Source organism: Ciconia boyciana, chromosome 11 (assembly GCF_034638445.1).
Source record: "Ciconia boyciana chromosome 11, ASM3463844v1, whole genome shotgun sequence".
NCBI classification, from domain to species: domain Eukaryota; kingdom Metazoa; phylum Chordata; class Aves; order Ciconiiformes; family Ciconiidae; genus Ciconia; species Ciconia boyciana.
In genome coordinates, this window is record NC_132944.1 from 2037739 (window position 1) to 2060556 (window position 22818).

Sequence of the window (22818 nt, forward strand, 5' to 3'; positions counted from 1 at the left end):
CAACTGCCCATCACTTACATAAATGCATGCACGTTAAATTGTTTCAAATTAGTAAGCTCTCCAGCATAACTGGCCAGAAGATGAATAATGAAAACCAAAGTCGTCAGGGTTGGAGAAGTGCAAATAACTTTTTCAGTGCTTACAATTAAGTGTAAACAATGTAGTTACGACTGTACCTTCCCAAGGGAACATTTAGATCCTGGACTTTATTTAATTGCTGTAAATTAAACAAAGAGACACCCCTTTCTTTTTGCTTGGCTCTTTAATTCTAACATCAGTAGATAAGCTAAGCAGGCTTTTAAAACCTGCATTTTTGAGCCGCAGGAGCCAAATACTGAGTTACTTGGTTCTGCATTGTCTACTACTTCAGTAACAGCCTCAGATACCAAAACAGCAATCAGTAGTTTTCAATGAAATGGCCATGCTCTAAAAGTGGTTCCTTGGAGTGCTGGGAAGAGCTGAATTCGTTAGTTAATTCTCTTATAATGACACATTCTTTACTGCTGAAACATCCTGGATGTAACTATACATGTCACTGGTGTGCACAGTGCTGTAGAGAATCCGTGTAAGAGAGAAATAATGCAAGGGTCATGCTTAACATGTACCTACCCTTCGTAGGTATTGACTTTTATTTTTTGATGTACTTCACATGTGTTCTGCACATCCACAGTATAGTTTCTAAATCTGTGGGGAAAAAACCAACTTACCCAAAAAATACAAAGGGAAAAGCAGGTTGTGAATTCCAAGGCTGTAATACAAGACAAAATGAAACATTTTATACAAAGCTGGGTTTCATTTGTGTAAATAATACCATTATTATAATACAGACCTAGAATATAACACGTAGACTAGTTCTCTCTAAACCCTGTAAAACGCATGGCCTTCAAAAGCAAGCCTGTGCTTTCACAGCATACACCAATGATGAGCTAGTCATATGTCACCTTGTATTAACCTTGGAACCTGCCTGCCTTGCTGCTAATAAGCTCTCACAGTATTTCCGGAGCAGAAAGGACACACACCTGTGTCAATATAACTAGTTTCATAGCTGCTTCCCAGGTCATCTTCCAAAGAACTGTATGGCATGCAGACCACACAACTCTGACGGATGAGGGAGCAAGGTGGGTGGCCAGAATCTCCCCAGGACACCCTTGTGGACCCTTGAAAATGTGAACAGGCTAAACTAGTAATAAAAGGTTATGCAAAGGGAAAAAAACACACACTGAAAAAAAAACAAAACTCTGCTCCCCGATCATTTGTAAGTGTGTGTGGCAAATTAAAATACATATAATTAACAGGTCTCTTTCGGTAACTTGAATTTATTGTGGAAAACCACCATGACTATAAGCCAACTGTTTAGTTGGCTTATAATAAGTGCAATGACAAACACTTTAAAGGGACTTCTTAGTTGCATTTCTAGGAACTCTTCCTTGAATTCTCTAGGAATGTGGAATAGTTTGGATACAGGAGGAGATCTACACACATCACAACCATTTTTTCTTTTCTTGTTAGTGAGGTAAGCTGGCCTTCATTATGTAGCTTGCACCTGCAAAAAAATACCCTTTTTTTTTTATAGTCTAAGTTCACTGAATATTTTTTCTCCCCATCTATGGTCAGGAACTTAGCTGTTAAACTAGCAGAAAGCATATTCACAGATACACTTCCATAAAACAAGACATGAGACCCAATTCCTATTGAAAATCCATTTCTTATTCTGATAAATATTCTTACCTATACAACAGATGCTACTTTTGCTTCAGAAAGAGGTCAATAGGTAAATCTGCAGTAAACCTAGCTGGGTGTTAAACTGTAAGGCACCTTTAGCATGATCTTAGATTCTGACACTTGATTCTGAGCTTGGCATACAAGACCAACAAAATGCAAGGAGGAGAACTTTTAATTAAGACCAGCTGAGTCTCAGGTGGTCTTAATTACACAAAGTAAACCCATCTGTGCTATTTTGAATACATACTGATTTGTTTTATTCACAGAAGTGACCATGGAAACACTCTTTTCTGAAACTTTCAATGTGCAGGCTGTTTCAGTCAATGTTGAAAACAGGATGTCTTTCGTCACACAAGAATTCATCCTTGTATAGACAAAAGATTTTAATACAGACTGTGTAAGATATGCAGTGATACCATACAATAAAGACTGTTAGTACCCATTTCTGTCCAAGTTACAGAACATACAAGCACACCATTGTGTTTTAAAGAAACTCCTGTAACCCGGCTTCTTGCCTATGACACTGAAGGAGAGAGATTTCTACCTCTTTCAGCAACTGCCTTCTGTGTGTAGTGTTATTCAGGTCACTATTTCTATCTTCCTTTAATCCCTGGTGAGACTAGGTGGGGGGACAAAATAGCTACACTGCACTTGACATAACAACATGGCATTCTTGCTTTTAACCAGCGCACAGAAGACAGGGTATGTGGAAAGCTAAGTCCACCAGAGGTCTGGGCTAGTTCACATGCTTTCAGCTGCCTGTGCAATTAGTGTAATTTAAAGCAATATATACATGTACATTAATTTCAAATGTATTTGCACTTCATACAAAACTATATTCAATCATTACAAAGGTGGATGTCTTGGTGCCACTGCATGCAGATCTTGTGCTTGGAGCTGCACTCTGAACAATTAATTGACTCAACTGAGATTCAACCCTAGCTGTTGGGAACAAAAATAACTTACATTCAAAAAGTCAAAGTTTAGCACAATGTTTCTGTGAATCATTTTGTTAGTATTGCTCCTTCCCATCCATCACCTAGAAACACTTTTTGAACAAGAAAAAGCTCACAAAGAGCTGACATCGACGTCCTGAAAATCCAGAGCTGAGAAAGCGTGGCCATGGTACAATACCCATCTCTCTGCGAGTCCATCCATCCACTGATGGAACAAAACCCTAATGCTCCAGGGCCTTTCAACTGTGCATCCTTTCCACATTTTACAGAAACAACATTCACTGTGACACTTCCATGCCACAGTTGCTTATTTTCTTGCTGAAGAAAGCACAAACAATTGTCAGTTTTATAAAGCACACAAATCCTAAACATAGAACATAGCTCTTACTAAAACTGCGTATTTCTGATTCATCTGAAACCAGCTACAGCAAAACTGGGGGGTAGACATACCTTTCCCAGCAGCTGGGAGAAGTTTCAAGAGCACCAAACTCTGAGCTCATCTCTCAAACTCCTCGGGCACAAGTTCTCAGTTGCTGACAGGAAAAACTTACGAAGTGCTTTGCACTTGTTTGAAACCAAGAAAGGGTGTGAATAACAGGAAGCTAAAATTATGAATGAACACTCTCACCTGCTATTTTTTAAACATTTTGGCTTTTTGAGGGTCTGCCAAGCCCGTATTGCCACTTACCAAGCTGGAGTTCAGTCCATGGAGTTGGAGAACCTGAAATACTGAGCCTTGGAGAATGGCGTGGGGGCAATGGTTTTGCATTTTTCTACTTCTATGATTTGGGGGGAGGGGGGAAGAGACAGGAAAGGGTCGCAATACTCCTCCTCTTTTCCCTCCCGCGCCTAGCACCGCGCCTCAGCCCTGAGCGCGGCCGCGGGCAGCCGGGCTGAGGTAAAGCCAAGATGGCGGAGGGCGCCCCCCGCGGCGGCCGCTGGGGAGCTCAGAGGGCAATCCGCCAGCCCTCGCCTTCACCTGGAGAATCCCATACCAAAAACCATCGCAGCCTCCATCAGAGGAGGTATCTACCTTTTGCTTCTCAAATAAATTCAGTTCTTACTCAGATGCCCCACACTTGTGTGTTTAAGATAAGGGAGTCTCCAGTCCCCCAGCTACAGAGTTACTGGGGCAACTGCAGGAGCAGTCATCACACTGCAGGCAGGGAGTTTCCCAAGGCTGAAACAAGCTCCCACCTGGACATGGATCGCACCAGGACTTCACTGAACTAAATACCTTTGAGAAATGCTTGTGACTTGTACTCATGCTGATGAGGCCTTTGAAAGGCATGCGCTGCTTTGAAGAACAGGTTTTTTATGTGAAAACCAAAGCTAATTACCTATTAATATCTGCTCACATTCATGGGAGATGGGCCTGGACAACTACATTTTTGAAGCTTTTTAGGAGGCAAGCCACAGATATCTTCTCAGAGAACCAGACATCAATTTGGAGATTAATTAGAACTATCTTCTAGTTTAAGTATTTCAATGTCTTCTGCCAAAAGGAGAGGTTAATTCACTGGAACGGCAAACAATCCCCTTCAAGAACTACAGATGGTAGTGGGGAAGCGAACCCAGGCCACATGTGAAAGCAGACATCTTTGCACTCCCCAACAGCCCAGCCCAAACCCCAAGTACGTTCTTCTGTATTCTTCCAGAATTTAATAGATCCTGGACTTAAATACCTCAACTCTGCCAAAGTGTGTGCTCCTCTGTGGGTATGTCTGCATTGCTGTTTAGCTGGATCAAGGTGTCTTTTGATGTGAAGCTTCTGATCACCTCCACTTGCTCCGCAGAGCAGTCGCCAAGCACATCAGCCAGATTCCCCCTGGATGAAGCCTAATGCACTCCAACAGAGGTCTAAAAATTGTAAACCAGGTTTAAATACTACACTGACAGCCAGCAAGAATCTTTCGAGCTTAGAGAAAAGTTTCACTTTAGAAGATCTTTTTCAATATTCTTACTGATAGTCATCTGCCAATCCCCCCGCATTGCAGAGGCTGTGTTTCATCTCCTACTACTGCTGAAATATTTTTAAGTTTAATTTTTCTAGATGTGATTCGATTACACCATATCACCATATCATCACATTTGTGTTGCTGAAGAACGTAAGACACAGCAACATAAGGAGGGTTGTCCCAGAAAAAAAAATATTGAGTGGTTTATGGAAAGAAGTAAACTACTACAAAATAGTGCAACAGATTATTGTGAATTACTCACATCTTTAAGACAAGCTGCCTGGATATGATCTTCTACCAAAAAAAATCTGCAATTTGAAAAGATTATTCCATAACAAGTAGTATCAATAGGTGTAGTAGACTAATTTCAGAAATGTAAGATCGACTACAAAATAATTATTCTTTTCATTACATTTAAGATTATTCAAGTTTTGACATGATAAATTTAATTTTAAATGCAAGTATTTTTTTATATTGAAGAGGAGATATCTGTAAATTTGTTTTTCTTAAAACGTAAGTCTCATACATTCCTCTAACTTTAATTGAAAAATGCTTCTAAAGAAAAGCTTGTGATACTGAAGACAATACATGACTGGAGTTTAAAATATTGTCAATTTTGTATTAGCAAAAATAAGTACAGGATATATTTTTGAAAGGTTGGGTTTGAGTTTTGTTTTTTTAATAGAACAAAAGGTATCAAGAATAAAAACACTACTATGCAAACAAAGGGCAAGTTCTACTTAGAAGAAACTTCAGCAAGATCCTCAGCAGTATTTTTTAAAAGTGATTTCAGTGATCTGTTTCCGCACATCCTGGTCACTTGGGTGTTTCAACAGTACATTTTAAACTTGAAAGAAGTGTTGTAACATCCAATAGCTTACCTATGTCATGACTGAAATACACTGAACATAACGTGGGAAATGCCATCTATTTCGAAGAGGTAAATGTCAAAGCTGAAAACATATTAAAGAAGTGAAAATCCAGGTAAGAGGACATTCAAAGAAAGGGGAGCAAAAGCTAAGACAGGGTCTTAGCTTTTTCTTACCTAATATAATATTAATCCATCTCACTCTTAGCTGAATAATTAGAAAGAACATTTTACTAAACTCAGTTTTCCTTAAGAACTCTGAAAAAAGCACCTTTCCAGTACTAGAGATTTGGATTGCTTCTAAGGTTTTCCACATCTTAGCTTGTTACTAACAAAGAATCACTAAATTTCACCTTAAAGTGCCATAGCAGGAAACATTAAAAATTACCATGGTAACTCTGATGCAATGTTTTATGACACTTCTATTCAAAAAAATTCTCATCTGTACCACTTCCTGAGTGAATAGGAGGCACAAAATTCAAAGACTTAGAAGTCTGTCAGTGTAGTGTCTTCATTTGTAAAACATTAAATAATAATATAATGAACCATGTGTGCTTTTTGAGGGGTCACATTAATAAAAAGATAAAAGATGACAAGTCTTTTGGTGGAATTCGGTATTAATTCAGTAAAGCAGGTGGAATGGATGGTTTGCCTGAGTCACATACTAGCATCTAGGCACAAATATTTTCACCAGGAATTTAAGTAAAAGTGTGAACCGGACTGGGACTCCCTGAGGGAGGAACACACATGCTTTTCTACTCACTTTGCAAAGCGTAAGGACCTCTGTCAAGGAGCTTGCTATACAACTAACGCCAGTAATATTTCAAAATTCTAACTGCAGCGTAAGTGCTCAGTGCACATAAACATTGGAACATGTCCCTGAGGAAGCAGTTTGCTTTCAGACTCTAGAGCTAGATGCGTGCTGTGTGGTTGCAGTACTATTGTGTGGTTGGGAATACACAATCTAATTGCAATGTACCTAGCTTAGCACTGCAATGAAGTTGTGGGAGCATCTAGCAAGTGGATGCTGTGAGGTCCTTCACCTTTGGCAAGAGCTCCAGGTAAACATCCTCAATGGTAACTCACTATACTCCTTCAAATCCTTCCTTAAAAATTTATTTTTCATGATACATCACCAAAATATTTGCCTCGCTCACTGGTACACCACAACAAGTGTCTACTACACTAACATTTCTCTTTTGTGTTTTATAGTAATACCCATATATATTAATCATTGTCCACCATCTGTGGCAACAACTGCCTGTTTTTTGGTTTGTGCTGATACAGCTCCAAATCTAGTGGCACCCTAGTCCGCTATTGGCACTCAGTCATACGTTCATACGAAGAATCATATTAAAGATAGCTCAAGCAGACTCATCAGGCAACATTCACATCCCTGCAACGCGGACATAGCTTAAATGTTCTAAGAAGGATATAGACTAAAAGCCTGTCTGTCTTTCAGTTAAAAACCGGTAGCAGCCAAACAGTATTTTTTCCTACATATACATTATAAGTTAATGTTTCCACAAGGGATGAAGTTTAAAAAGTATATACACAGTTCCTTCATGAACCTTTTCAAATGTTCATGGATATTTTGGGGAAAAAAAAAAGAAACAAATCGAACATTTTCTGTTTTTCATCAACTTTCACATTTTTATTTCTTGCTTCACTAACAGCCTGAAACCGCTTCTGGTACTAGTTAAAGAGCTCTGCAACATGCTTCAGTATTGAAATAATGCAACTTCAGTCACCCTGACATTTTTACAAAACTACAATCTTCACTTAGAAAGATTTAGCATACTTTGCAAATAATTGGTGTATTACAGAAAAGTGCTAAAGAAATAGGTATATATCTGTTTATTATACCAATTTAAAAAAGGCAAGAATGTGCTGCTATAATACTTTCCCAGTGAAGAAGCAGGAAATACACTGTTTAGAGCAGTGTCCTTAAACTGGATCCAGCAAGATATTTTGAAAGCTACTTATGAAACATGAGTGAATGAATCGACAACCCTGATAGTAGAGAGAGGGATTACAGTGGTTTGCAAATGGAGAAAACACAACAAAAAACAAATCTGACTTCATAGCAGCAATGTTCTCTTCATGACATGAGTTTTCAGATTTTGACTTCAGGATAATAAGCAGTGAAGAAGTTGGCCGGGACATAATTTCACTTTATGCCACCATCTGCCTATCAATGCTTTTAAGCTAGCGTTCTGCTAGTTCTGCAAGAACTTGGGAACACTGAAGACCCACAGATTTTTGTTTGAACAATTTCTAATTGGAAAAAAAAAACCAAACACCAACCATAAAAACCTCAGTAGCCCCCAAGGTGATTTTAAGTGATAATTGTGTGTAAGTTGACTTTGTTTTTAAAACACAGTTAATTGGCTTATGTTTTCCAAGCTTATGTCCCAAGTACACCATATACTGTGTTATAACACATTAACACAAAAATATTTTCAAAGACATCTTTTGGATGAAAAGGTTTTAAAAGTATTTGACAAAAATAACATAAAATAAATTACTTTTTTTTTTAAATGAACAGCTATGAAATCCATGAACCCAACAACATATAACATTGACACAAGATGAAATATATTACACTAAAGGCCTGTTAATTACCTCAGTGGTATGAAGCTTCAAGTAAATTACTAGGCACTTTTTGCCCAAACAGTAGTCACTCATTCAGTGGAAAAGTCCAACTGACAGAAACACCTGAAACATAATTGCTAAAGCTTTCTAAGATTCTCAATTCCTCAAAAAAGTGCACATAAAAAGGCAAAGACAAAAAGGCCAGGTATTATGCCACACAGGACACCTAATGTTAGCCGCTTTCCTTACATGACTGCGTTCAGCTTGGTTGGAGTTCCAAAAATGGTGTTAACAAGTCAGCCTTCTCCATCTTACATGGGCATTTCTATTAAGGCTTTACATGTCAGAGTAGAGAGAAGCAATAGCAGCTCCAGACACATGGGAACACAGATAAAAAGAAAGGCTGCAGGGTTATACGTGAGCAAGTACAAAAGTAGCAGAACAGACTTGAACTTTGCTGTAATTTGAAAGAGCGCTCATTACTTGCAGAATACCAAGCCGTAGCACACATTGTGCTCTGTACCAGGCAGTTTGTAATTGTGTGAACGACCACGCACCACAGTCTGATATCCTTGATATCTCCAATACCTAGAAGCTGAATCTTCCAGCGAACAAAAGAATGTACTGTCCTGTGGGAATTTAAGTACCAGTAACATGCATAAGCTACTATGAAAAGTTGCTATTAGAATACCTAATGTAATGAAGAGGAGGACAATAAAGGGCAACTAACGCAAGAAATTACATATTTCAAAGTACTTAGAAAAAGCATTATTGATATTTAATATACTTAAATACCTAAGTATATTAATGTACTTCATATAAGATTGTATTAATTGAAAAGTTAAGAATTTTAGAAAGCAGCAGTTTGTGGCATGATTTTAAAGCACAGCTTGTTTTTTGGGAAGAAAAGCATAGCACTGAGTAGTCCTTCAGAAATCATGTCATCTCAATTAGGTGCAAAGTTCTCCAGCTGGAAGACCAGGTCTACAGCAGCATCAACATCTGGTACAATATGATCTGGTTCCACTAAACCAGGATCAAATCTAAAATCCCTGTGGCCATGGAACACCATTTCAGTTACGCTCTCCCTGGTATCCAGGGGTACCTCCGTGTGAGGGTTGTAAACCCCCGTACAAACAAGAACAGACCTACAGTGGGCAGCAGCTGCAGGCGCTAATTCATTCTCCCAACTGTTGTCTGTTTCATCATCCTGAGAGAGAGTGGCAGATCCTCTGCCACCAGCTACTTTGGCCTGAATCCGTGATTTTGAACCTTTTCTGGAGTTCTCTTCGAGATAGCGATTGTAAAGGTTAGCACCATAGACATCAGTCATGAGATTATCTCTGGAAATACAAGAAGAAAGTTTAGTCAGCAGTGCAATTTTAGTTGTCCAATTTCAATTGTATGAAAGACATTTTTAGGGTTTCGATTTAACAGCTTATTTTATACTTTACATAAAGTTATGTGGATTTATACTTTACATAACTTTATGCAGATAGGAAGAAATCCAATCCTATAGCTATTTTATTACACCCTTTTCATGAAGCATGACACATGATAAAAGTGAGTAACTCTCCATATTGAAACTGCAGACCAGGGCAGGGGGAGGGGAAATCAAGGATAGGTATTAACAGTCCATGAATGAGCTCATTATATTTCCAAACATCTTGGAGATTCTGGAACAGTCTTTAATACAATACAGCTTTATCTCTTTCTATGAAAAGGATTCTATGATGTGACAGCACGCGCAGTAGCATATGACCAAGCTTAACAACGTCACAAATAAATTCTAGCTCTACATTCCCTAATAACCATCATTTATTCAACGCTTGTTGGTGTTATACCAGTAAACCTAACAAAACAAAACACCCATGCAAATTCTTTTTGTTAGATTTACACAGCCTGTTACATAAATAATAATAATAATAAATTTTAAAAAAATCAGGAGAAATCTTAGTTGCATATAAACCACTTTTTGTGCTGCTACAGAAATTACACATAGAAAGGGCAATGTATTATTAATTTTGAAGATTAGAAATGGTGAGGCTTGAAAACATTACAAAAAGTACACCAGAGCACCAAGAACGTTAGGTGGTCCCAGTGGTATGAGAAACAAAGTAGTAAGAGTTGTGTATTTTTCATTGCTAGTATTTACATTGCGAGTAAGTTCCTGATGAACTCGTTAGACTTACGATATCTTACCCGACAGCATAAAGAGTTTGAATAGGCTGCTTCCATTGTCTTTCTGCTGCCTGCGCCCTGATGAGGTATTCCGCATACTGGTAGGTCAGTTTACTAGGTTTGCCCATTAAGGCCTCATACTTCAGATCTTTGCCAGTGATCTTCTTGTAAATGTTTTCCAAACAAACCATGAATGTTCCATGCCCAAACCTACACAGATATAAAGACAAATCAAATAATATTAAGTAGAGATAAAAAACCCAAGGCTTTTTTGTTTCATGATCTCTTAGGAATAAATCATGTCCTGTAACTATCAAATTTCCCTCAGTTTGCATGCAGCATTTCCACAGCTGTTTCACTGAAAATTAAGTGTTGATTAGCTGAACAATAAACACCACAATAAAAACACATTATTGGGACAGCACAACAGACTTATCTAGTTTTAAAATGTAGTAATAGTTTGCATTAGTGTTACTTGCATTTAAGTAGATACTCTAGTTAGAAAAGTGATGCTTCTTGAAATGATCTACTCTCTGCAGTGACCTAACAGAATCAGCTAAATTAACAAAGGGGAGAAACGGAAAAGGAAAGTTAGAATCAGTCAGAAGGAAAATTCACCTCTCCTTAAACACAAGAATATACCAAAACCCACTTGTAATATGGAAACAAAAAACCATGGGTTTCTCTAAAAAAATAGATGCAAAGGAGGATCAAGGAACAAACTATAATTTTACGGCATTCTTTCGATAACTCACTCAGTTATTTTGATCAAGGTGCAAACAGTGATGATGGGTCATCAACCAAGTCAGTAAATCAGTAATTTAGAAGATGTAATCTCATGATGAAAAAAGGCAGTTTTACTTCGTTACTGATGTCAGGGTGTGGGATTAGGGATGAACTAACACATAGCACTTGAGAATGTCGCATTACCAAAAACACCCTAAGAAGAATAAAAAGTTGCTATACAACAATTCTGTATACAATAAGTTACACATACTACTTAAGAAGAGCTGCTAGATAACTTCTAATGCACACAGATTGGTATATCTGCTCAAACCAGGTATCTACAGCCAAAAAAACCCCAAACCACCAATATAATGAGCATCAGAAGCCAGTAGAGATATATGAGGTGCACTAATAAAGAAATTAAGTCTCTAGTGGCCTAGAAATCAACATAGTATTTTAAGGAAAAAAGCTACAAAGAAGGAAGCAGCTGTAGCACTTTCAAATGTGGTACAGAATTAGCTTTTCTGAACTCCTGAATTCAGAAAACCCCTCACTCCCTCTCTCCACCCTGTTTGTTGCTTTGTATTATGAAATACCAATAAATAAGCATAAAATTATTTCCAGTAATTATTAGCAACATCTTAAAACAACTTAGTCACGGCATTATATTCCCATAGCGAAGGTAACAGCACTGACAGATGCAAGCGTGTCGTTCTGTCAAACTCAAAGGAAAAAACAAACTTTTTACTGGATCTTTCCCAAAGGACACAACAAACTACCTGCCTTATTCACTGTAGATATATTGGTTGCCTTACTCTAGCCTGAAACTACCACGCCTATGTCTTTTGCCAATGTGCTAATTAGAGATGGTCTTTGCATCCAAGTAAGGGTATCTGACAAGATCTTCCACCCCAGATCAAGCCAGCAATCAAGTCACAATAACAACAGTTTCTATTTCAGTGTATGTTGAGATTTTAGACTGGGGGGAAGGGAGGGGAAAAAAACCTATTAAAGAACTACCTTCGATTGAAAACAAAATCAAACAAAACCACTATCAGAGATCACGCCACCTTGTTCTGTGTGTTCTACTTGTTTTTTCATATGTTCCTTAAAGACGTCACTATATTGTCCTCAGCTCAAAACCACTCCCTGCTTCCAGCTAGCAGGGTCGATTCTTTACCCTACCAGAAACTGTAGGGTGGAAAAGAGAAATACCAAAGAAGAACCTAATGAAGTGAAACAATGGCCTTGATATTTTTTTCCTTTTTTCCTTTGAACTGAGACTCTGAGGCCCTCAGGCAGAAACCTATCTTTCCCCACTCTTCTGGGAGTGGGGAGACAAAAAGGTTTAGAGCTTAAAAGCAGTTTTTATCTCGAGTAACTGATTTCCTGAATGCAAAAATGTAGACAACAATAAGGCAGCATTTCTGCTGAAAGCGCATTGCTTTAGAGACGTCATATTCAAAGCTGAGACCTACTGTGAAGCTATAGCACACATTTTGTATAAAAGTATTGACTCTGAATTTTACTGAAGAAATGAGGAAACCCCAAATATATCACGATATCCACACGTGTTATAATGGCACTTACCTTGGAGACTGTGCTTCAGCTACCCACATCAAATCCATATTACAAGCAAGTACAGGAATGTGAGGGTAATTTGCATGGTGATACGGATTTCCAGGATAGCCACTTGTCAGCAAAACATCTATTATCAACTGAAGGTTGGTTTCCCATCTGACTGGCTCCCCAAACAAAACAACAGCTATGAGAACAAGAATTATAAAATAGAGTTACGGAATTAGTTAACAGGGCACCAAATCTCTGACACTAAAACTTGGTCTAAAGAGACTGAACAAGTAATTTGATTTAATCAGGAACTGATGAAATAGTCACAATAACTTTAACTTAGATTTTTAATATATTACATACCCATTCATTCACAGAAAATCTCAGAAGTAACAAGACCTCACTGCAAAATCTACAGGTTTAAGAAATATTTTTTTTATTGGCCAAGCTTCTCCACAGCACCACAAAATATTAACTTCTAAATTGTATTTCTAAGTCTTCTATACCTTTGTGAATTCTATGTTTACATACAGTGTTTAAATAATCCATCAGAGATGTTATTTTGTTCATCTTAAAACAAAATTTGAATGTTGCTTTTAGACATTCTTCTGGTCTCCAGCAATAATCTGACGTGGATTTTTGTAACTCCTAAAGTCCAGTTTCTACTTTCCTGTACTTCAGATGAGATGCGAGCGAATACAGTGTGCTGAAACAAGATGCTTCTCATACTACAACTCTGAAGTGACCATCCTGACAACTGTAAGAACAAGACCGATTATTTCTGAACACGTCACTTCATTCCTCATTTTTGAAAGGAAGGCAACAACAGCCTGTTAAAGGAAGATGAAGAGGAAAGCAGACCTTACCTACCTTCTGAAACCAAAACCACGTGGCTGAAAACTGCACACATTTAAAAAACAGCTTTATCACATGTGATACATTCCAAATTAATGACAGATGTCATTAACAAAGAAGTTTTAGAATTGTCTCAGCCAACTTTCTTGCCCAGCAATCTAAAAATAAATTCTAATTATAAAGTACAATAAAGATATTTCATCTATTAATGGATAGTTGCAAGTTAAATAAAGATAACTGACCCTCAATCTTGGGAAGCTCCACAGCAGAGGGGTACTGCAATAAGAAAAAAGTGAAAGTTTTCTACAAGATTAAACATCTACTACTGTTTTTAACAGAATAAATTCAAGTATAGGTCCCACAGTTGCCTTCTGCAACACTGACAGGAAATGCACTCTCTATTTTGGTAGATACCTGACGTCAGTTTACTTAGAAACTTGTCTTTCAATTCTGAAGTGTCAACTCGTGGCAAACGGTCAGCAGACAAGTTAGCGTGTTCTACATTTGCCAGTCTCCTACATCTACTTAACTTCCTCTGGCAAGCCATAAAGCTTCAGTTGTTTAATTAACTTGTGTATGAAAGTCTGGATGTTTGTTTTTCCACAGGAGTAAGAGGCCTCTAGTATTAACAAGACGTTTGAAAAATAGTTTTTGAAATGTATTTCTTTTATCACTGCTAAGAAAGAAAAATACATTGTATAACACATAATATATTTGCTAAACAAATAAGAGTTTGCACTTCATTATTTACTCCCTGTGGTGGCAAATACATTAACAGGTTCTGGAACTTCTACATCCGCATGGTTGAGAAGCAAGGCAAAAGGTGATATAACTTGAGTTATGGATTCTATGAACCACAAAGAATTTCTTGAGTTCACAGGGGAAAAATCCACTCTATATACTGACCCTGAATACGTACAATACACGCATGTGTTTACTGTGTATGTATTCACTTCTTTTTGAAATTCTGCACGATTCAGTTGAAACCATACCGTACACACTGTTAATATTTAAATATATTTAAATAATGGTATAAACAAGAAAGGGAGTCCTTTGGAGAAAAAATCAGTTAAAAAGCATTAATTTACAATCAAAGCAACCTCACAGCCTAGAAACAATACCAAGACAATTCTATACTGAAGGAAAAAGCTTTTTTTTAATCTTCTGCACACCTGAGGAAGCTAATAAGCTTTCCAAGACAGATTTAGAATTAGGTATCTGTACTAAATTATAAGTTTTCCCACAACACTAAGTTACAAAATCAAAGATTACATTAAAGAATTACCACTGATAGAAAAAAGTCTATACAGTTGTTCTTGAAAATGCTGTAATAAAACAAATAAAGAAGCAGAAAAGCAAAGTCAAAATACAATGCAAGAACAACAGCATTAGCTCAGTAGTTTAAATATTGACCCCTATTATAGAATATCACCTAATGAGCAAACAAAGAATTTTAAAACAAAAATACTCACTCACCAGAACATTAGGTCTTCTGTCATGGTCAACTACATCTAGCAAAGGGTGTTTCTCCCGCAATGTTTCAATGGTAATAGGTTGACAGAAACCAAGGCTAGGAAAATACCAGTTAAGGATACAGAATTGCTTATATTAAAAGATTTTAAAAGTCAGTAATTCCATTTTAACAATTTTAACATATGCTGTTTATCTGGTAAAGCAAATTATTTAGGAATGAAAGCAACATATCAAAGACTGACTTTTTTTGCTGTGAGAAAAGAAGATGATCACCCCATTATTTATAAACAGGAGACCTATGTGTCTGAAATCTCAAGAGAGAAATTATACGTAAATCTTTCTCAAAGTATGAGATGAAAAGCAAGAAGCCACTCTACACCTGCAATACTCCAAGATCATCTTTACATAAGCACAAGAAGAAGTTTATCTGGCAGCAAGACAACATTGTGTCTAATTATTACAGGAAAGAAATAAGAGCTAGTCGAGGAAATATTACTGTCTCCACAAACTATGCTTTCCTTAGGCCATTATCGCTGCAAAGGTATTGCTAGATAAACAAACACCGTAAAGCAAAGTCTTTTGCAAAATGGTGGAGTGACTAATCAGGGTTAATTATGCTCTACAGGTAGTTAAGATAAACACCAAAACACATCAAAAAAGGAAAGGACCAGAAAGGGAAAAATGAACCTCCTGATTTGCACAGTAGTGGTCTTAAAAGCTGATATACCCCGTTAATTTAAACTTAGTTAACAAGAGGTAATCAAACTAAAACTGCTTGTTTATGCAAAAAGCAGTTGTGATGCTACTCTCAATACTAAGACAACTTCTTACAATGCAAATGAAAATAAGAGCTATTTAAATATATCAGTTATACAAACTAAACCACCTGATTTTGTATTGGAATTAACACCACAGGCCATTTGTAAAGTTATTTTAAGACAAGATTATCCCATATGAAAATGCTATCTAACAGAAGTATGGTTTTTATATTTTGTATTCAGTCTTGTAATATACTTTTCTCCTAGCCATGCCTAACAAATTTTGACAGTTAACTGGAATATTCCTTCAGTAACTTTTTCTCATCTTTGTCTTTGAAATAAAGCTTATACTTAAAAGTTGCATATACATTTTTTACAACTTATGATTTACACCAACTTTAATTAAAATCCCAATAAAGGAAGAAGCACAGAAGGGAGTGACTAGAAGCATGAGTGAAGATTATGCAAAAGCTAAGGTCATTAAATTACAGTTTGAAGCTTCGATACCACAGTTATACCAACATAATTCAAGTTCTTTTTGGCAGTTAGTATAAAAGCGTCACAATATTTTCAAGTATAGTTCTACTCTAGATGTTGGTTACAAAAACAACGTGACCTGACCTGGCCGCACGCTTACAAGCGGATCTTGAGCTAAATAATAGCTGGAGTGCCACGTTCTCATCCTCCAGAGAGCACAAACCCTTTGTGCTAAAATGTCATTTACGTATGAATCAAAAAAAAGAATTTTCTTTCATTTATATATGAGTCAAAAAAAGAATTCTTTCTCTTTTTTCCTTCCTCATTAAAAACAGATAGAACAAAGTGAAGCAAATATCGACACAGCAACCACTTTCAATGCCTAAATTTGACATCATAGTAAGAACTACCATTGCGTATTATTGGATTTGTAATGTTGAAATATTTGGTCTTCGCTTGATCCACAGGATCCCCTGAACTTGATTAAAGAAAATACTTAAACAGAAAGTTGTTGGTTTTTTTTAAAAGATACTCCTGAGCAATATCAAGAAGTGGTCCTTGTCCAGATACAAGAACACATTTTTCATGATAACGTTTGAACATCCGCAGAGGACTGTGTGACATCATCACTTGCTCTTGTGAAATCTGTTTGGGATTTAAAAACAAAAGGAGTCTGTTGTTTTTCAGATAAGTTTTTATATGTAGATTTAATTAACAGGTGTGACAAATTCTATTAATTACAAAACAATCATACATATTTACCTAAAACCCGACCACATCATTTTCTCCTAAGTTTCACAGACAATGTATTGATAATGTGCCAGAAAAAAATACATTACTGACAAATTGTCCTATGCGCTCCTTCCAGCTTCCAGAATTACTCTATTCAACATGAAGACCAGGTTTTCTCTCCTAGTTTTACAGGATCACCGAATTTATTCAAAAAACAAACAGGGAAGAAGAATCAGAACTGCCCTAGTTCCAATTGTGGTCCCTTTGCTAGACTGCAGCATTGATTTAGTTGTACCAGAAGACCTCCTCCTTTTAGTTTACATATCCCCGTTCCTTCAATAGGTATAAAAACAGTAAAATTGTTATCCTGGAAGGATGCTATTATGAATCACTACATATCACCTTTACAGATCTAAAAAACCCCAAAATAGCCGAGATGTCATTGTACCCATGACACACAGGATTTTATTGATACAGATATGTCCATGTCTGCTGGCCCTTACCGAAACAAAAGGCACTGCAGAACTAACTTTATGGCTTTCTTACTAATGCTCAAACACAGTCTCCAACAACGGAGAAATCCTACTGCCTGCAGCGCCCACAAATCGGGGGGAATAAAGTTTTACCACTGCTATCAAAAAGAGGCAGGACATTCACATTGCCTTGCACATTATCACAGAAGACATTCAGCTTGCTAGAGCAGAGCTTCATGTTACTGGCACATACATTTTTTTATTCAGAAGGAGAAGGCAAGATTTATTCCCGCAATAATGATGTTGCAAAGAAATACCATTAGCTTCACCATTGGAAAAATCAGTACCTTTACCAATGGAAATGCCATTAGCTTTGGACAGCATTTTTTACTTTTATAATACCTCCAGCAAAGCATTTCAGGGGGCTTAAGGGAAAACCAAAACTGATTAACTGAGCAGCATTTAGTGGAAGAGAATACATTTGACACATTCACCATAAGTAAACAACTAAATAGGATTTAAGCTACTCACTGGAACTCCCAGTAGATGGGACAACTGATCGGCTTTTTTCTGGCGAAGGCAATTCCCTGCATTGGTGACAAATACTACGGGCACCCAGAATTGTCCCTGAGAATTAACTAGCTTTTGGAAGGCTGTTTTTGCAGCAGGAATTGGAGTCTTTCCTCGTACCAGTACACCATCAATGTCAAAAAGAAAACCAAAGGATGGCAGTACGTTGAGCTGCAAGAAGGAATTGAAAAGAAAGAGTACGTTAGTTACGCCCTTACTTAGGCCTGTTTGATAAAGCTTACAATAGCTAAAGCCCAATAAAAACAGATGCTTCCACAGAGAAGGAAGGGATCTTTAACTTTGCGCATTTTCATGTGCCTCACAGACATATTCATACACTACAACACCTACTGTGAACAAAGGAGCCCTACAGCTCCCTTTTCCTTATGCATGCAGCCCCCTGAGTTCTACCTTGCTCTGTGAGTAGTTCCAGGATGTTTCAGAAGATTGGGACAAATTGAGTTAAACTGATGAAAAGAGATAAAAAATACATGCTGCTGTGCCAGCGAGCCACACTTTTGATTGATTTAACCCCACTCTATTGCACAGGTCATTTCAATGCACAGAGCGCTAACAAAATAAGCTACTAACAAAATAAACAAAAGTAAATTTTTCAGCAGCAGGTAGGTCAAATGCAAATATTGTACTGGGCTCCTCCCTTACAAGATGTTTAGCTACTAAAAGTGTCCCTGCTGTCACCTGTACTCTTCTGTTCCACAACAGGTTCAACTACAGCTAGGTATCTGTTGCACCCCTTACACATCGCTTCAGTTGATTCTTAGTTTTGTTTGTGGCAGACTAATGCCTGTCGTTAAAGTTAGCACCTCCTTTAACAAAGATGCTGTTTGAGTTACTAAAATTTATCTCACTGCCTGCCTTTGAAGAACTGGACTTCACGAGCCCAGAAAAGAAGAGCGAGGCTAACTGGGGGTAAGAAAGATGAGCTGGATGATAAGCCTAAGCAGTGGAGATGGAGAGAGGACTGTCGAGCAATGAAACCATTACTGAATAAGGTTGGAAAAGGATGGACCAAAAAGGGTCTATAATCTAAACTTCACTCCTCTCCCAAGCCCAAAATGGAATCGAGGACTCTTGGGGTTTACAATCCCCTCTTTCATCATTTGATGAAAAAGGAGTGAGAGATGAAGCGCTGAGACCGAGCATGATGGGGAGAACAGGCGCAGAAATGACCCCAGCCAACGGAGGTGGGACAGCCCTTGCTATTCAGGCTGTCTCGGGGCACTTACTGACAGCAATCCAGCCCCTGCCTCTCCCATGCAGGGAGAAGGGCAGTTTGCCTGTTTAAGCAGCACTTCGTTCCTCATCAATTATTCACCTGCTACATTTTTCCTGCAGCTGGGTACAGCACAGAGACAGCCACTGCCACTGCCATGTGAAAGGTGACATAGCTACCGACACGCTCCTTGACACGCTGGCTCTCACGGCTGCCTTTGCTAAAACCGTGACACACAAACGACATTTGAAAACCCATGAGTTTGAGTACATACCCCGACAGAGCCCGATTTAATAAAGTCAACACTTCAAACGTATTGCAATATCACCGATTTTAATTCGGCAGTTGGTTTTTGTTCAGTTTTACATGCAGGTACTCCCCCTGAAGCCCTCTCCTTTCTCCCCTCTATAATCATCAGCCCTCTATTTAAAAACAAAAACCCCTGCAACCATTGTCTTCAAGCTGTCTGCGACCGCTTCAGGAATGCTACCTCGGAAATAACCCCACTGCTCCACTACAGACACTGCAGGCTCGCTGATGAACATGCAGTAGTCTCCTCAGGCTTTGTAAGCTGGTATGTGAAATTACTGAAACTACGTTGTAATAGTTTTGTAACAAACGCAGCTCTTCACGTCGATTTTGCTATCTGTAAATAACGTAGATTACAAATGTGAATTTTACAGCGAACAATCCTGTAGCAAAAAAAAAGAAAAAAAAAAAGTATTTTGCTAAGTATACGGAGAAAAAAAGAACTAAGAAGGGAATTCAGCGTATACCCAACCGGGAAACAACGAAACTAACAGCTATTTTTTTCCCCTTCTGACCGTAAAGGAATCCTCTCCTCGCGACAGGAGAGCTGCAGCGCTGCCAGAACAAAGGAGAGGGGACGAAGCCCCGCGCGCCACCGCAGCCCCTTTCGCTGTCCCTCTGCTGTAACCACCAGCGCGGCCGCAGGCCCTCGGAAGAGGCGGGCTCGCAGGCTCTGCCGAGGAAACCCCCGGTAACGGCCTCCCAGCTCCCGCTGGGACGGGAGAGAGACGACCCCGCCGGGCAGGGAAAGCCCCCCCGGGCGCGGGAACCGCCGCTCCGCCCGGGCAGCCCGGGCCCGCGCCCCCGCCTCCGCGGCCGCCCCTCAGAGCCCGCGGGCGGCCCGGCCGCGCCCCGCCGCGCCCTCGGCCGCCGGGAGGCCGCGCCCCGCCGAGGCCGGGTTTGGCCGCCGCCGCCGCCCGCCGCCGTTTCGGTTTCGCTCCGGCTCGCCGCGCGCGCCTTGCAAGCGACCGGCGCCGCCCACGCGGGCCCGCCCGCTCCCGGGACACAGCCGCCGGCCCGCGGGCTGCCCGCCCCGCCCCGGGCCCCTCGCTTACCTCGCTGCTGCCGCCGCCCCCCTCGGCCGCCGGGGGGCCGGCCGCCGCGCCGCAGAGCCCGCCGAGTGCCGGGACCCAGGGCGGCCGCCCCGCGGCGCCGCCCCTGAGGAGAGCGCGGAGCGGCGGCAGCGCCCGCCGCATAGCGGCCGCGGGGGGACGGGGGGGAGGAGGCGGGGAGCGGCGGCAGCGCCAAGAACCGGCCGTGCCCGCCGCTGCCGCCGCTTCAAACCGCGGCCCCGCCCACGCCCCCGGCGGAGGCCCCGCCCCGCGCCTTTTGCCGGGAAGGCAGGCCCCGCCCCCGCGCGGAGCGGCGCGCGCCAGCGCTGGGTCAGCGGCGGCCGCCAGGGGCCGCGAGGGCGCAGCGGGCGTGGCCGCCCCCGCGCAGCGGCCGCCCCCGCGCAGCGGGCAGGCGCCCCGCGCGGAACCCGGGGCCCGGCGCGGAACCCGGGGCCCGTCCCGCCCAGAGGCCCGCGCCTGGGCTTTGCGGCACCCTTGCACAGCGCGGGGCCCGGCGAAGGGCTGCGGAGCCGCCGGGCGCCGGCTCCGAGCCTGCTGCGCCAGGGCGCTGAGGAGGGGCAGCGAGCGCCGGAGCCAGCCGGAGAGCTCAGCCGCCTGCCCCTCCTCAGACTCAGCAGGAGGTGGTACCACCGGAGCAGCAAAGGAAGAGGGAGTAGCACGAAATTTCTGCCAAGGAAATAACCAGATTTTTCTTTAATAACCAACCAGATGTGCTTTCTGGCTCTTCAGGAATCAACGCTTTTTAGAAAAAAGCGCATCGTGTATATACACAAACCCTGCGGTATCTTAGATGTGGGATCTGTCTTGCAAAGGCATTTCCCAGCAACTAGACCTGAAAGTGAGAAAACGAGCACAAATCGTATCATTAGTTAATGGATATTCTGCAGAGCTATCTCTGTTTGTCTTGCTCATCTGCTCATACAGATTAGGTAAATCCACTTCTTTCCCGGTACTCCCAAAAAATATTCCTTGCCAAAAAATATTTCTCAGACTCCAGGGAGAAACTGATCCTCCAGTGATTGCACTGCACTCGCCAAGACAAAGATTAAGGAAGGTGTCTTTCAATCTGCACCGCTTCCATGGTTCGCATTAAATGAAGCAGAATTGAATGCATTTCTAAAACACAAATGCAAGCCAAAATTGATGCAGAGAGCAGAACAGTTAGCCTGACAACGCATACACGACTAAGTACAGCTGCACAAAGCAAGAGTTAATGCAGAGCCTATGCACCGTTTCATTCTCTAAGACAAACTACAAGATCAGTTTCCTGGCTTTGGCAGCAGAAGCTTCCCAGCCCTAACTCCACCAGCAATTTAACAGCCTGTACAGCAAGCAGAACACGGGCATTTTGCTGTAGGCCACTGCTGGCAAACAATTACTCTGCAATTTGTTGGCTCGGATGCAGCCAAAAAGAACATTCAGCTTAAAAATGCTTAGCACTCAGAGCTACAGAGTGAATATTACTAGTACAGCAGGTTCAAGCAGCAGCCACAGTTTGCATGGCACAGTTCCGTATTGCATTTTTGTACATTTATTCCACCTCTGTGTTGGTCAGCAGAGATCAGCACTGCCTTAAAGGTTTCTCCATTTACCTCATTATATTGGTCTTGCTCAGGGCTGGTAGCTACTCCTTTGAACATGAATGCAATTACTATCCCGTCTCCATTTTCTTTCATTCTTTCCGCCTTTTTTTTTAATGCCTTCTGTCATTATCACTCTGTCCCTGACCTGTCATTACCCTTCTGTTTTCTGTCTTCTATGTTATAGATTCATATAGTGACAGAAGGAATCAACCATTGGTACTATCAAACTCCCAGACTGTATCAGGCCATAAAAACTAGTTGGGTTTTTCCCCCCCCCTAAATCTAGTTTGGTTATCTCCAGCATATAGCTTAGCAAGTCTATAGCAAGACTGGCATTTTTCTTCCAAGCCCTGTTCCCCTAGAAGAAAAACAGTTGTTGTACTGAACAACAACAAAAAAAAAAGGAAATAAAAAAGAAAAAATGTACAGTCTAGCAGAAGCGTGGTTGGCAAAGGGCTGTTCACAACAGAGCTTGAACTCTAAATGCCTTTTTGGCAAGCCCCTTTGGCTGCGCTAGTTTTTTTGTTGGTGTCACATTCTCCCCTGCCCCAGTCATACTATGGTTTGGTGACCAACACTGCTGAAGCCTGAAAAGGACTTAATAGACTGCCTGCCAATTTATTAAGCTCCAGGAACTCAGTTAGTGGCTTAGTGCCAGGCAACAAAGCCTTTATCCTTCACATACTAATCTTTTTCCACAGGTGAA

At 40.5% G+C, this 22818-nt stretch overlaps 1 protein-coding gene across 1 annotated transcript; it reads right to left on the reverse strand.

Moving 5' to 3' along the window:
• Nucleotides 1–7148: 7148 nt before the first annotated feature.
• Nucleotides 7149–20746, reverse strand: LOC140657973 (haloacid dehalogenase-like hydrolase domain-containing 5). Its single transcript, XM_072875779.1, has 8 exons — nt 20512–20746; nt 17875–18084; nt 16671–16783; nt 14907–15000; nt 13673–13706; nt 12597–12771; nt 10302–10490; nt 7149–9442 (listed from the first exon to the last, which is right to left on the reverse strand). Exons 1-8 carry the CDS (start codon nt 20650–20652, stop codon nt 9046–9048), a joined length of 1353 nt encoding a protein of 450 aa, XP_072731880.1. The 5' UTR covers nt 20653–20746; the 3' UTR covers nt 7149–9045.
• Nucleotides 20747–22818: the final 2072 nt, after the last annotated feature.